Below are 15,644 nucleotides of genomic sequence, written 5' to 3'. Positions count from 1 at the left end.
TGTTTTATAGCTGCTAGGGAGGCTGGACACATTAAATGTCCTATTCCTGAGCAGATTCAATCGGGTCTACTTGAGCCAAAGTACCAATGAAGAATGCTATTTCTGACCCAGACAATTCCACCCCAATAGGAAAATAAAGTAATGGTGACAACATTTGCTTATTAGATACAGACATGTGCAGGATGGATACAGCCCAGTGAGATTCTGAATACCTCAACATCTGGAAGAGCATGTTTCTATATTGTAGGTTCAGACAAAAACAAAACAAAACACCTGAATGCTGATATCCAATTAACATAAGAGATGCTTGTTTCCAGTATATTATTGAAACTTTAGATTGCATTTTCTTGCAGAATAGAATAGAATAAATAATAGAATAGAATAGAATAGAATAGAATAGAATAGAATAGAATAGAATAGAATAGAATAGAATAGAATAGAATAGAATAGAATAGAATAGAATAGAATAGAATGTTATTGTCACTTTGAATGTACACTAATTGGTGTACATTAAAATGAGATTTCATTGCATTCAGCTCTCAAAGGGTTACCACCTCTGATACACACTACATAAATATGACAAAAATAATTAAGTACAATTGTTCCATCATAGAGTTAACCAAAGATAATGAAATTCATTTGCTGTAGTGATTTAGTCCTCTCGTGGTGGTGGTGTTTTTGTTGCTTTAGGGGGTATTTTATCTTTCAAATGGTGAGCAGAAGAATAATTTTTAAATTGCATTTTAAACCCAAGAAGGCTGATTTCCTTTATTCAAATGCAGGACTTGGCGATCAGCGCAGAGGAACTCGAATATATCCTGAATGCTGTGTTGGAAAAAAGTAAGTGTCAACACAACCAAAGCACCTCTATCCTAACTGGCAAATGGTCTCATGTCCCGTATGGTGATGAATTGGGCAAATCTGCATGTGGCAGGTTCAATAAATACTTGGATTTACAATCCAACCCCCTGCATTCTTTCTTAGAAATAAGTCTGGCTGAAATCTGTCAGTTCAGTCTTTCATGCCAGGAGAAAGACTGATGTGATATTCAAGGAAAAAGTCACGTGCAGTCCTTCTTGCTAAATACTTGCCATAGACATATAGTCTAGCCCAGGGGTTCCCAACCAAGGGTGCGAGACGATATTCTAGGGTGTAAGAAAACTTGGCTTTAGAAGTTTCAAAATTATAGTGTATATGCATAATTGGTTCTGTTATTTTGAACTTTTGTAAGGGGTGTGAGAATATATCAGAAGCATTCTAGGGGTGCAAGGTATAAAAAAGGTTGGGAACCTCTGGTCTAGCAGATGGAACAGTTCATCAGTCTGGGCCCAAACCTCTTGGTTACTGACGGACTGTCAATGTCTCTCCATATACAGTAAGGCTTACCAATTTGTGTGCTTGAATTTTATCTTTCTTTGTCCTTTTTGAAAACAACTCTTTTAAAAAGAGAATAGCTTAAGGAATCTGGCAGAGTCCCTGTGAGTTCATGATGACACATATAGAGGGAAATCAGCATTTATCCATAATTTTTATGACCAACTTGACCATAATGAAAAGAGGGCTATGTTTCTGGACCAAATGCTCTGACAACAGAACCAGAGTATCCAACATGGTCTAATGATAATTTATTCATTTTCGCCCCAGCAACACCACATTAAGCATTAATACAAAAAAGATGTGTAAATGATATTAGTGATCAGTATTATCAACGAAGCAATATAATGGCAGGTTTGGGACAACAAGAACAAATGTTCCAATGAAATTGGAAATATGCATCCTTGTTCAAATAATTAGTAGAACGTAATTCTAACAGGGAGTAGTACAGAGATTAATGTCCAAAAATATTTAAATAAAGCTAATATTGTAATGACTACTTGGTCATTTTCTGTGTTGTGATCCCACTGCATTGGAAGGACAGAAGCAATCATTTTTCAGTTTTACGTTGTGGCATTTCCCTGGGGAGGAAAAATAAAATATTCACAGATGTGCTGTTGAACTTTGAGATGAAATTGCTGGAGACAAAGAATTTGTTTTTATATGCTATGCTGCTGATTTTTCCCCCCAACAGACAAGATCAAATTCAAGAAAATAAGCCTCTTGTCATGTAGAAATATCATTTCCTTAATGGATGTATCCTTTGAAATAGAGAATGAAGACTTCTTTGAGTGAGTGTAATGAAAATGCTACAATGAGATTTTGCCATTTCAAACGTAAAAGATATGTCAAATATTGAAGGAAGACAAAATGGCTTCTTAGGACTTTCAGTTTTCACTGTTAGAAATATGGGCATGAATCACAGCCAGTCAGGAACCACAGATCACTTGTGAAATTATGGTCAAGGAAGGTAGAACCAACAGTTTTGATCCAAAGTCTTGTAAGGTATTTTACTCAATTGCATGATCGCCCTTTATTCTTTCATTTGTCCCAAAGGCAATCTTCCATTTCCCTTCTAAATCTTCTTTCAAAGTTTCCAGATTTTCTGGAACAGATTTGGAAGATTATGCAGAGGGGAAGGAATCAATTCCACCAGTGCTATTTGGTGAAGGGACATGGCTAGATATAAGCACCTTTTCTGAACAGAGACCTAGCCTCCTCCTCGCTAAGTACACATTATTAAAGTCAGTTTGCACTATTTTACAGTAAAGTACAAAGCATACACAGATACATATTCATCACCGTTTTCTATCATGGTCAACCATATTCAGTATATAGTATAAAAAAAGGGGAAAGAAGTAGTGAGCCAGAGAAAATAGAGGCACAACATAAGGGGAAGCAGAGTGTGTTTCAACAGATTCCAAGGTCCTTGAGACAAATAACAGATTTAAGGGGACGCGGTGGCTCAGTGGGTTAGGACGCTGAGCCTGTCGATCAGAAGGTCGGCAGTTTGGCGGGTCGAATCCCGAGTGCCGCGTAACAGAGTGAGCGCCTGTTACTCGTCCCAGCTTCTGCCAACCTAGCAGTTCGAAAGCACCTAAAAAAATGCAAATAGAAAAATAGGGACCACTCCGGTGGGAAGGTAACAGCGTTCCATGCGCCTTTGGCGTCTAGTCATGCCGGCCACATGACCATGGAGATGTCCTCGGACAAGCGCTGGCTCTTCGGCTTTGAAACGGAGATGAGCACCGGCCCCTAGAGTCGGAAACGACTAGCACGCATGTGCGGGGGAACCTTTACCTTTACCTTAGAACAAGAGAAGATGCTAGGCAGATGTTTTGGTTCAAAGTTCAACAAGCTTGCAAACTCTTATATTCCTTGAGGCCCCGAGTTATGGCACAAGAGTCTCAGCATTTCCTTCTGCCCAAGTTGATCTAGTCTAGTCATAGCCTATTGCACTCCATTGTGTAGGGCATTTCTCGAATCCAGAGTTGGGAGCCACAGCTCAATTTTAATCCAATGTTTCTCTGTGGTAGAACACTGGCTTTGGAGAAAAAAAAAGACTAGAACAGGAGTAGGCAACCTTGGCTCTTTTATGACTCATGGACTTCAACTCCCCGAATTCCTGAGTCAGCTATGCTGGTTTAGGAATTCTGGGAGTTGAAGTCCATGAGTCATAAAAGGGCCAAGTTTGAAGACCCCTGGACTGGAAAGATGATTCTACAGGTAGAGTCTTTAATACAAAAGAACAGCTTAAGGCTCATCTATGGAAACAGCCTATTAATTGAACAGGTTAAATTGTATAAAATAAAAACTATTCATGAAATAGGACACTGAGATTATATATGAGATTTAATCTGCCATTACTGTTTTCCTTAATGGGAACTGCATCAGTCCAGTGGGAATGGAAAACTGGAATTCAATGAATTCAAAATTTTCTGGGACAGTCTGAAAAAGTGGATTGTAAGTTGATGCACAGACAACTGATGCAAAACCTACTGTTTCACTAGGTGTTTGGGAAGGTATTTTAGAGGAGAAATGATTAACTACCATTACATCTATAATTTAGTGAGAATGTTCTAAAGGAAAAAAAAACAATCATTCTACAGAATAGTGTTTCTTTTCTGTTATTCATACCACTTGCAGAAACATTAACAGTACTTTTGACTAAATAAAAAACTCTATTTTTGAAGTAATAAATGCCAGAAATGTTCCTCTGAATGAGGCCAAGTGAAATATCTCTTGTTGTTGACACATTGTAAAAAGAAACCCTGCTGATTCATGAGCAGAAGGGGGGGGGGCTTTCTTAATGTCTCAATTTATACTGGTGATTTTGATGCCTATCTCCTCCAGTTATCAACACATGTAATTTGAAATGGCTCATTAGATCCACAGGAACATTAACCCTAAAATCTGAAGGAACAATAGGTTACCATGATAAATCATTGTTTTCTCTTTTAACTCCAGGCATGTTTTTAAGGAAATTGCAATAATTGGGTTCCTGTTACATCCCTGTTGACTGAATATGTGCTGTCCGCTAATTGCCATCTTCTACTCCAGATTCTATCAAAGCAATGGGGTTGAGGGTTAAATATTGTTAAGGGTTAAATATTGTATGCAGTTGGTTTATTGTACCATATTATTCCAATCTAAATTAGTATTCTTACCTGAATGCATAAGCAGGATGAGAACAAGGTTATAGTCTACTAAAAAGTGTAATGCTGAATAGAAATCCAATACTAGATATTTTTATCTAACAGTTTGCATATTCATAGATTCTTATAAAGAGCGGTTCAGACCAACTTGCAAGAAGTGGCAAAAACATTACTTCAAAAGAAATTGTAGGCAGAGAGCTATTTATTCAAAAATCAGAAAGAATCTAGTTGTACGTTTTTCAGATTAACAAGTTTTATTAAAAAGCTGAAGTTTTGTTTTTGTTCACAGCTTCAAAAGAAAATCTGTTTAGCTCAATGATTAATTTAATTTATCCCAGCCCTTTATTATTTGCTTTCAATTGTTCTGTCTTTGATTCAGAGCCTCTACCTTCACTTTGATTCTGATCAGTGTGGCACAATGTCTTCCCACGAACTTCGTCTTGCTTTAAAAGCAGCAGGTACCAATTTTTCTCACTGGCTTTTGCAATAGGTCACCATTTTGGACAATTTAGGACAATATCCTGTATAAGAAAAAGAGGGTTGTGAGGCCCAGTGTCCCAAGATTGCTCTCCCTAAGGCAGATTTTGCATCAAGCCTCCCTTCTTTACTAAGACACAGCTATGCCAATATTTGTTTTTCAAGGATAATCACTGTTTGAGACATATAGTAAAAAATAGTCCAAATCTGCTATTTTATACCAATGCATGTTGCTATAACTGCAGGAGAAGTAGGCAGAGCTTTACAAAGTCACCTATATTTTATTTATCATATACAGTACACTTACTGTATATTAAAATCAAATCTCCAGATATAGCATTATAGCAGAAATGTAAGGTCACTGCACCTTTTCAGATTGCTTTATGAAAATGAAGGGTTTGTGGCAACTGTGTAGTAAAGTTGGTTCTAAAATACAGTTTGTGTGCGCCGTATACAGCATAAGACCCACTCTGATGCTCAAACTGGGAGAATATTTATTATTTATTTGATTTTTATCCCACCTTTATTACTTTATAAGTTCCACAAGGTGGCAAATATACGCCACATACAGTAGTACGCCTTCCTTCTCCTTCAAGTTAATTCGGAATGAAGGAGAAACTACAACAGGAGTATGCCAATGAATAAATTCTATGATGTGTAAGTGAACCAAATATCTAAGTATCAGACTAAAAGGCTAGTGCAGTTGGCCGCCTTACATTAATTAAGTCTGAAATCATTTAATAAAGTTTCTGCGTTTTCAAACATAGAAACTTATGTTCACTGATATTAAGCTGGGAGAGTGGTTTTAGAAGAAAGATATTAATTTTAGCCACTTGCTGAGGCCCCTAAAGGCAATTTAACTGGACTATAATTCCCATAACAGTTATGACATAAGAGCAAACATTTTTACTCTTTACTTCTTCTTTTCTGTCCTGAATCTCCTCTCCTTCAGCTTCATTGGCACAGCCCAATGAAGTCACAGATGGAGTTATCCAATGAAGTTGTCCAACTGACAAATGGATTTCAATGGAATGAGTAGGGTAATTTCCCCACCAGGCTGCAGTCATCCTGTGCATTGTTCTGTAGAAGAGATACGAAGGTGGAAGACGAAGTTAATTACACTATTATATTTATTACACACATACATATGCTGATGCAGGAAAGCATTCCACATTTGCCATTTTAATAATCATTCCTATAGCTTGGGGAACATCTCTTGGGGCTTATTACAGCCAGCCAATGGAAGCTATATCAACTCCAGTGGGGTGCAGCCATCTTGAAGGCTATTATGGCTATAAAACCCACCATTTGTTTTGGTTTCATTTTTGACATCTTGAGAAAGAAAAATCAATCTGTGGCCTAATTAAGATTGGAGGGACAATATGGGGACTTTTCCACATCCCTTTACTATGTATTTCACAAATACAACTATCCCTGTGAATGAGGCAAAGAAAAATAAAAAGACCACATACTGAACACAGCCACAGCCCCAATTTCAGAAGTCACCCTTGCATCCTATCTCGGTGGTGGAGATTAGAAGAGAAGGGAGTACCTTCAGTTCAGCTATCCCTTTCAGACTTGGGCCTTAAGAAGTCCAGAATAAGGTCAATTATTTTTAACATATTTCTGATCCAGCAATGAAAAGGTCATCAACCAGGATGCACAATAGGGAAGAATGGTGAAAGTATAGAGGATCCCCTCCCTTTGTCTCTCTCTTCTCAAAAGAATATATTTGTGTGTATGTATAATTCTCCCCGGGGACGCGGTGGCTCAGTGGGTTAGGACGCTGAGCTTGTCGATCAGAAGGGGTCGGCAGTTTGGTGGGTTGAATCCCGAGTGCCGCGTAACAGAGTGAGCGCCTGTTACTCGTCCCAGCTTCTGCCAACCTAGCAGTTCGAAAGCACGTAAAAATGCAAGTAGAAAAATAGGGACCACTACGGTGGGAAGGTAACAGCGTTCCGTGCGCCTTTGGCGTCTAGTCATGCCAGCCACATGACCACGGAGATGTCCTCAGACAAGCTCTGGCTCTTCGGCTTTGAAACGGAGATGAGCACCGGCCCCTAGAGTCGGAAACGACTAGCACACATGTGCAGGGGAACCTTTACCTTTACCTATAATTCTCCCCAGGACCATACTCTGTGCCAGTATTTCTCAACCTTGGTGGCCAGGGAAAACAGGAAGTTGGAGTCCACACAACTGAAAACTGCCAAGGGTGAGAAACATGGCTCCAGGCATTAAGTGAGATAAAAAGATGGCTGACTTGCTGGTCTGTATCACTCACTTATAAGACCAAAAGTATGTTTTAAATATAATTATTTTTCTCAGATTGCCAAACCTTGTATGGATTATGACAATAACATTTAAAAAGAATGTTTTCAGATTAGTGGGTTGAAGACTAGCCAACTTGAAACAGTTTTTTTTTTAAAAAACAAAACCTCGTGTTTACCTTTCTTTAAGGATTTCAGCTCAATAACCATCTGCTGCAGCTGATTGTACTAAGATATTCAGATGATCAGCAACAGATTGAATTTGATGACTTCTTAAACTGCCTAATTCGCTTAGAAAATGCAAGCAGTGAGTATCTCTGGCTAGTACCATTTGTTTCTTTTCTGACGGCATTTTTAGTAGGAGTAGTAGATGCACCATGAACAATCATTCTAATTATTGTAACTTCACTCATAATTTGGTTTTGGAATGAATCAAATCCTTTTTTTAAAAAAAAAACATTTTTATTTAAATAAAATTTTAGTGAAATAAAAACTAACAAGAACTTTACACTGAAAGAAAAAGGGAAAAGGGAAAGACAAAAGTAGAGAAATCAAAGAGCAGAAAAAACAGGATTATAAAGAAATTTCTCCCAATTTTCTTTTACAGCAGTTATAAGTATAAATATAAGTTGACCTCTTACTTTGGTTACAGCATCGTTTACGTTTTCGCTTATAATCTCTTATTTTTATTCTTATCTTTTAAAACCATTTATCATGACTTCGTGTTTTTTTTCTGTTTCTCATAAAAAAAAATCAATCAGAGGTTGAATCAGTTAAACCTAACAATGATATAATCTTGTGCATGTCTTCTCAGAAATAAGCCCTCCTGCATTCTTTGGGACTTAATTAAAAATGTAAGTTACATACATAAAAAAAATAAGGACCTCAATTCTGTAAATTTAGAATGAATATATTGAAGTAAATATCTACAAGATTATAGCGTTGATGGTCTACATATATTAAATACAAGTTAGAAACCATGTACTCATTGTGCATGTCATGTGACTTTTATATCCATATGAGATCATTTCATGAAAGGCAAGTTCTATAGAACCATTTATAGAATGTTTGCAATTAGTAATAGAAACCTGATGAATGGTGAGATGACCTGTCATTCATAAGTTCAGAAGAGTTCCAGTGATAAATGTTTGAAAATTCTGACACTAATCAAGGTAACTGAAAGTCATGTTAGGTTGTTTCAAAAATGTCCAAATGTCACCTTCATTTTTGTCACTGAGCAACAAAGAATATTTATCCTGGCATAAAGAAATGTCTGAAATAATCTTTAGTTTTTCAGACAACATCAAAGTTTCCCACTGGGACTTCTGGAATTTTACCTATAAATATTAACATTTGCTTTAAGTTTGACATTTTGTTAAAAAAGAGGTTTTGAATATTTCAGCAGATGAAAATAACACTAAAATTCTTCTTGCAGGAGTATTCCAGGCGTTATGTGTGGAAAACAGAGATTTCATTACCCTCCAAATAAATGAGGTAATGAAAGGAAAACATTGTCTGTAGAGATAGTTTGAGAATAGGATTTTTCAGTTTTTCTTTTGTCTCTTCTACTTTCCTCAATTCCCTTTTTACTGGAATATTATACCGGGGACATAATGGAGCCAACTGAAAAGATGACTTCCTGAATCTCTTTCAGATGGTTCCTTAAGATTGTTCTTCATGTCTTGATATGTTATCGTGCATTCGTTCGGTTCCTGAGGTCTCTTAAAAGCGGGGTCACATGAAATGCAAGATGGCCTCTGAAGCTGAGCTATAATCTGCCTCTACAATGCAGTCATGAAGTGGTATTGTCTACATAACTATATTGTGGACAGTTTGAGCACAGTGATAAGTGGAATTTCCAACTTATTTTTCCCTTCTCACTCTGCCTCAATTGCAGGCCCACCAGTCACTCTCAGTACATGGGAGACATTGAGGAGGAAGGGACAAGTTCTCTATTGCCTAGTTGCTTGTTTCTTTAATATATGGGATTAAATCACGAGTTAAATTGCCTGCTTCACTCCCCCAACTTCCACTGACATGCCCCAAAGGCTTTTATTCCCACTTGTTTTATGCAGTCTTCTGAAAACTGGATGTGCATTTTAACCTGTGTCCAGCACCCTTCTGGGTGCATGCTTGACACACACGAAATCAACATCCAACAGTCTTCTGGAATCCAAAACAGCATTGCAGAAGGTGCTACTCATGTTTAGCAATCTTTCAGGAGGTCACTCCCCATGTGTTTCTCCTGTTGGCAGTGTTTCCTCCGTGGCTGATCCACTTCACTTGCCTCTCTTTCATAAATAATAATAATAATAATAATAATAATAATAATAATAATAATAATAATAATAATAATAATAATAATAATAATAATAATAATGTTGGAAGGGACCTTGGAGGTCATCTAGTCCAACCCCCTGCTAAGGCAGGAAACCCTATACCATTTCAGACAAATGGCTGTCCAGTCTCTTCTTAAAAACTTCCAGTGTTGGAGCATTCACAGCTTCTGGAGGCAGGTTGTTCCACTGGTTAATTGTTCTAACTGTCAAGAAGTTTCTTCTTAGTTCTAGGTTGCTTCTCTCCTTGACTAGTTTCCATCCGTTGCTTCTTGTCCTGCTCTCAGGTGCTCTGGAGAACAGCCTGGCTCCCTCTTCTTTGTGGCAGCCCCTGAGATATTGGAACACTGCTATCATGTCACCCCTCATATTTGCTTTTTGTGCGTGCATTTAAACTAGATTCTAATACTTTGCTTTGGGAACCTCTGCAATGCTGTGTGAGTTATCTTATAACACTTCACATATACACAGCTAGATGGGAAGGGATAGAAGCAAGTAGGGTACTGGAACACCACCTTGTCATTTCTCCTTCAGTAGGAATGTGACACTAAAGTCTATTAGATATATTTCACTGCATCTAGTTTTTAAACTTGATTGTTTGTGATAAAATGTATAAAGAGTTCACATTTCTCAGACTATAAAGATAGATAGATAGATAGATAGATAGATAGATAGATAGATAGATAGATAGATAGATAGATAACGTTTATTGTCTTTTTTACTGTGGGCAGAATGGCACATTAAAAATGAAATTTAGTTGTTTGCTTTCAAAGTGTACACCTACATAACACACATTTAAACATACTATATACAACATAGGTATAGACCTACACCCTTACATATAAGTAACATATAAATGACAAAATGAAAAACATTTTCCCATAATTATTTTTATAATTTTTGTAATAAATGATTTAATCTATTAATAGCTGTATTAATAGCCTTGGGATTGTACTAGGATTGGAAGTCTCATTTTCAAATATTTACTTGATCATGATGTTTTTCGGGCTAACTTTAGGTCTGATACTACCTGTTAGTTTACCTTACAAACTTGATGTGAAGACAAAATTAGGGAGGAATACATGCAGTTTTGTGCTTCTCTGGAAAAAAAAGTGCCCTATAAATATAATTTTGAGACAGAGCACTAACTTATTTTCCTATTCAACTAGAGCAGGGGTAGGCAACCTTGGCTCTTTTATGACTCGTGGACTTCAACTCCCAGAATTCCTGAGCCAGCTGTGGCTCAGGAATTCTGGGAGTTGAAGTCCATGAGTCATAAAAGAGCCAAGGTTGCCTACCCCTCAACTAGAGAATGCTTTGCATAACAACAGTGTTTCTCATGAATAGACATTCACAGATGTCATTCATTCAAAATATGAATTGGCAGAAGTTTTCCAATTCCTGATAAACTGGAAGGTATCAATTGTAACATTTGGTTTCTCTCTTTCTCTCTTCTCATTAGTTTATCTGTTTGTCTATGAACATCTGAAGGCCTTGAACATGAATTTCAGCCAATCTTCCAACATGCTTCAGAGCTGAGCCGAGTTCACACTTTCCCCCAAATTGCTGAAAATTGCAGGGAATGTTTGTATTGTCAACTTTTTCTTATACTCACCTATCACAAATATGTGCTTTTAGAACTCAAATACAAATAAGTATTTTCTAGATTTAAAGTTCTATTATTCCAGCCAGTACTTGATAATGGAAGGATAATGGGATCTGAAGTCCTAAACATCTGGAGGGCAGTAAGCTGAGGCAGTTGCATTTACTTCTATTTGTATATGAATATATTGCACAACACATGTGAATACATGCTGTAATGAATTACTGTTTAGATGACATAAGGGAATAGCCCTCAGCAATTATTGTCTTTTGATTTAACATAATTAAGTTGGCTCCCAATAAACATTTTGTTTCTATTTATTTGTCTCTAGCTAGTCTTTAAAATCATCTAAACTGGGCCAATTTCTCATATGATGGCATTGCCAGAGAATTCCACAGTTTATGTATATTACAAAGAAGCACATCTTTTCACTGGCTTTTCATCTTGCTTCATTTAACTTCTGTAGATGACTGCTGAGTTCTGAGAGAGGTCCTTAATTCCAGAAGTATTAAATATGACATTTTGTACATCTGGAGCTCTTTAGCTCATCTGCTTTTACTCATCATTTCAGCCCTAGTGGCTTGGCTATTCCTTTTTCTAAACAGATAAAGAATCTCCATCTGGCACTGCTAGATGTTTTGTGTTTCTTTATGGAGACCATACACGAACCTTGTTTGACTCCACATCTATGTAGCAAGAGATTCCATCCAAATGAAGAATGCAAGTTCAATTGTACCTTAAAGTTGTGGAGAGAGGAACGTCTTATCTCAATGCTCAGGTTTCAGGCCTTTCTCCTTTCTAGAGTTCTGCTGCAATCATCACAGCTTAGCAATAAAAGGGGATTATTACTACGTGTAATACAGGTAGTCCTCGACTTATAACAGTTCATTTAATGACCATTTGAAATTACAGTCGCACTGAAAAAAGTGGCTTATGAGTGTTTTTCACACTTACAACCGTTGTAGCATCCCCATGATCATATGATCAAAATTCAGACACTTGGCAGCTGACTCGTATTTGTGACGGTTGCAATGCCTTGAGGTCACGTGATCAGCTTCTGCGACCTTCTGACAAGCAAAGGGAATGGGGGAACCAGATTCACTTAACAACCTTGTTACTAACGTAACAACGGCAGTGAACTGTGGGAAGAAAGGTCGTAAAATGGGCAAGACTCATTTAACAACCGTCTCAGTTAGCAAAAGAAATTTTGGAGTCGATTGTGGTCGTAAGTCGAGGACTACCATAATCTACTACATATAGCCCAATCCACTCCTTTTCCAGGGACAAAAATAGCAAATACAATGTGGAAGAAGATTTTGTGTATGACTTGCTTGCAGAGTGGCAAAAAAATATCCATTTACAAAATTATTGAGAGCTTACAATGCAGAGAAGTTGGTGCCTATGACTTACTAATATTATCTACGTTGCTCTAATAATGCTCCAGGAGATGAGAATGAAGTTCCTCATTTCTTCTTTACTCTTGATTGACCTTGATTGCTTTACTCTTGATTAACCCTGAAACACAGATATCTGATTGTCCTTTCAAATTCCATTTAAACTTGACAATCCATTGTCTGGTACCTAAAAGTATTAGATTTGCAAACTAATCTGATTCACTTCCTAAAAGATTAGTGTGTTTATATTTTTGGCACTCCACCACATTGCCCACTAAAGAAATTGGCTTTTACTTCTCTCCTACTTTGTATAAAACTGGAACAAATACAAAGGAGTCCAGTTTATGAGGTCCAGAATTATCCCACAGGTGCTTTTTCGAAAAGCAACTGGACTTTCTTTGTTTTTTTCTTTGAAGAGGAAGAAGTTTCCAAGAAGTTTCTTTAGTTCTGATGAAATGGTGGGGAATGGAAGCTTTTACAGTATATTCCTTGCGGTCATCTGGTTGTTTGCACTCTCTCTGAGAATCACTTGGGGGGTTATCTGTGGCCTCAATGACTCTCCCAGCATTCAGTCAGAACTGAAAAATGAAATGTTTTCAAAGAAAAAAACCAAGAAATTCCATTTCGAAAAAGCACCTGTGGGACAACCAGGACCTGGATGACTGAGATCCAAGTTACATAAGACATTTAGAATTACAAACTCCATTGATTTTTCTGGGCAACAGGATTATTATTGCTATGGGGAAAACTAGTAATGGCAGATCTCTCTTTTTCTTTGTCTCACATACATGAGTACAAAGTCTGGATATAGTAGAACCTAGACATACCGATATATGAAAAAGTAAAATACATTTAGCTGTCTTGTCTCTAAATAGAGGTATGGCTGCTTTGCTGCCTTAGCCGGCTGGAAAATTTATCCTGAATTTCTCCATTTAACACAGAGTCCTTAACAAAGAGCACTTGCTCTTTCAGAGTCTGTGTGGTCTCATCTAAGTTTGGCTGTAAATCTCCATCTAGAATATTTGGCTTACCAAATCCTATGACTCAATGACTCCATATTTTTTTACATCACCGTCAAAGAAAATCTGACCACCATTCTTTTGAATGCATTTTTGAGATGTCCAGTGAACTCAAAATTGAATCTTTTGATGAATAAATTTAAATCTTAAAATTTGAGGAAATTAATTTGAGAACTTTTAAGACCTGCAATTGTCATTGCTGGATGTTTCAGTTCTTTAGTCCATCAATTGTAAGTATTATTAATAACAATTTGACAAACATTCTTTTGTTTTTGATATACAGTGTGGGATATCAGCTCTATTAGAGATGGAAGCATCTCAGATTTCTTTGAAATAGCCAAAGCATCTGGTCCATATTGAGCCATCAAAATGTGCCTGACATGACTATATTGAGACTGTTGTGCATTAGAGAGGCAAAATTCAGTTTGAAGTTGAGAAAAGTCCTCAAGATAATCAGGTATTAGCAAAATATTGACAGATTTGAATCAATACAAGCCAAGAATACTTAATAAGGAATAAAAGGCAAATGCTTTATAACGGCTTAGATTGTGAATTCAGGTTAGTGTTGCTTAATATGATAGGCATTAGATCTTCAAAATCTCAGTGGAGGAGGTCTTACCTATCACCAGTCTGATTGGCTGCCCAGACATACCAGTGATCAAATACAGGACTTTCTGCAATATTAGGCAGTCTCTGCTTTCCCAGGGAGCCATGGAAATTCCCATTCTAATTGTGGACACAAAAGAAATGTAATAAGGTTATTCTTTAAGCTGGAAATTCTGTTTTCACTGTTGAGAGCTAAAAAGTTGCCAAGAAATTTAACTTGACAAGATAAAATCAACCTTGTCTTCTCATAATGTCAGCAAAAGTCTGTCTGGATTTTCTCCACTTGAGTTTAATTAGTTTGACCATTACCAGCAATGTTATTTTCATGATTGGTAATGTGCTAAATTCATAGATGGATGCTTCTATTGAAACTCAGAACAAAGGGAGCCCAGTCTATTTATAGGCACTAGAGGAGAACTCTGCATATTTTGATGTGAGGTTTGCTGACTACATATGTGGATCTGTATTCTTATTAATTCAAAGGATGGCCCCATCTGTTGAAAAGAACAGATGGTTGCCATTAGTCAGAACCTTAATTCCAGAATCCATCTTTTAAGAAAGTTTAGTTGTGTGCTAACTTCAATATTTGTTCTAACTCCCAATTTGTCTTCTTGGCAACAATTTTGTTTTTACTTGTAAGCTTCTTCACAGTTAAGTCATTAATCTTTGCAGAGACTACCTCTTCCCCTACCTTGTTTTCCTCACAATTCTGGTTTACCTTTAATCTCCCTCTGGACTTACATAAATTAAAATAATCAGAAGTCAATATGGATTGTAGAGGAATGTAAATGCTTGCTATCTGAAGGTTGGTAATGTATTTTCCTTTTAAAATTAGCTGTTGCTAGGTAGAAAGGAGGACATAACAAACAGTGTCCTACCAGATCAGGCCCTTCTACTCTTGCCCCATCCAGTTCAACTGACTGTTCTCATAGTGGCCAACTAACTGCACAAAGAAGCCCACCAGTCTCCCAACATATGGCCTTCAGAAACAATATCACAGTTGTTGTGGCTAATAGTCATTGCTCTCTGTAACTTCCATGAATCAGTCCAACCCTGAAGAGATAGGTCAGGGGTCTTCAAACATGGCCCTTTTATGACTGGTGGACTTCAACTCCCAGAATTCCTCAGCCAGGCATGCTGGCTGAGGAATTCTGGGAGTTGAAGTCCACAAGTCATAAAAGGGCCACGCTTGAAGACCCCTGAGATAGGTCATGAGGGCTCACCCAGATATGATCACGAGCGGATATGATCCATGGATGGATAGCAGATTACATATATTATCTAGGTCTGTGGAAAAAGAGATGGGCAAAGCATAGATCTACAAACTATTGATTGTGTGCATGGCCAGTATCTATGGGCCCATGAGGCTATGTAGCTTTTTCTTGGAAAATACACGAATGACATATAGTTAAA

The 15,644-nt window shown here is 37.3% G+C and overlaps 1 protein-coding gene and 1 long non-coding RNA gene across 3 annotated transcripts in view; one reads left to right on the top strand and one right to left on the bottom strand.

Annotated features, from left to right (window-relative positions):
- The window catches only part of CAPN9 (calpain 9), a gene marked incomplete at its 5' end in the record, with an annotated part of 44,462 nt that extends 33,295 nt beyond the window's left edge, over positions 1 to 11,167 (top strand). The window contains 7 exons of the mRNA XM_081327459.1: positions 783 to 840; positions 2,069 to 2,130; positions 3,769 to 3,837; positions 4,909 to 4,987; positions 7,464 to 7,580; positions 8,709 to 8,767; positions 11,072 to 11,167. Coding sequence (XP_081183585.1) covers positions 783 to 840; positions 2,069 to 2,130; positions 3,769 to 3,837; positions 4,909 to 4,987; positions 7,464 to 7,580; positions 8,709 to 8,767; positions 11,072 to 11,098 — 471 coding nt within the window. The 3' untranslated portion in view covers positions 11,099 to 11,167. The remainder of the gene's footprint in view (positions 1 to 782; positions 841 to 2,068; positions 2,131 to 3,768; positions 3,838 to 4,908; positions 4,988 to 7,463; positions 7,581 to 8,708; positions 8,768 to 11,071) is intronic.
- LOC308667891 lies at positions 4,853 to 14,273 on the bottom strand. 2 transcript variants are annotated; one of them, XR_014026412.1, is made up of 3 exons: positions 14,245 to 14,273; positions 5,917 to 6,086; positions 4,853 to 5,050 (listed from the first exon to the last, which is right to left on the bottom strand). It is a non-coding gene; the product is annotated as an uncharacterized lncRNA (long non-coding RNA). The 2 variants fall into 2 exon arrangements; XR_014026413.1 differs by having other exon boundaries at positions 5,924 to 6,086.
- Between the last annotated feature and the right edge of the window lie 1,371 nt (positions 14,274 to 15,644).

This window comes from Vipera berus (assembly GCF_964194415.1).
Source record: "Vipera berus genome assembly, chromosome: 1".
NCBI lineage: Eukaryota > Metazoa > Chordata > Lepidosauria > Squamata > Viperidae > Vipera > Vipera berus.
The sequence above is the reverse complement of the archived record's forward strand: the minus strand, read 5'-3'. Positions and strand labels throughout refer to the sequence as shown.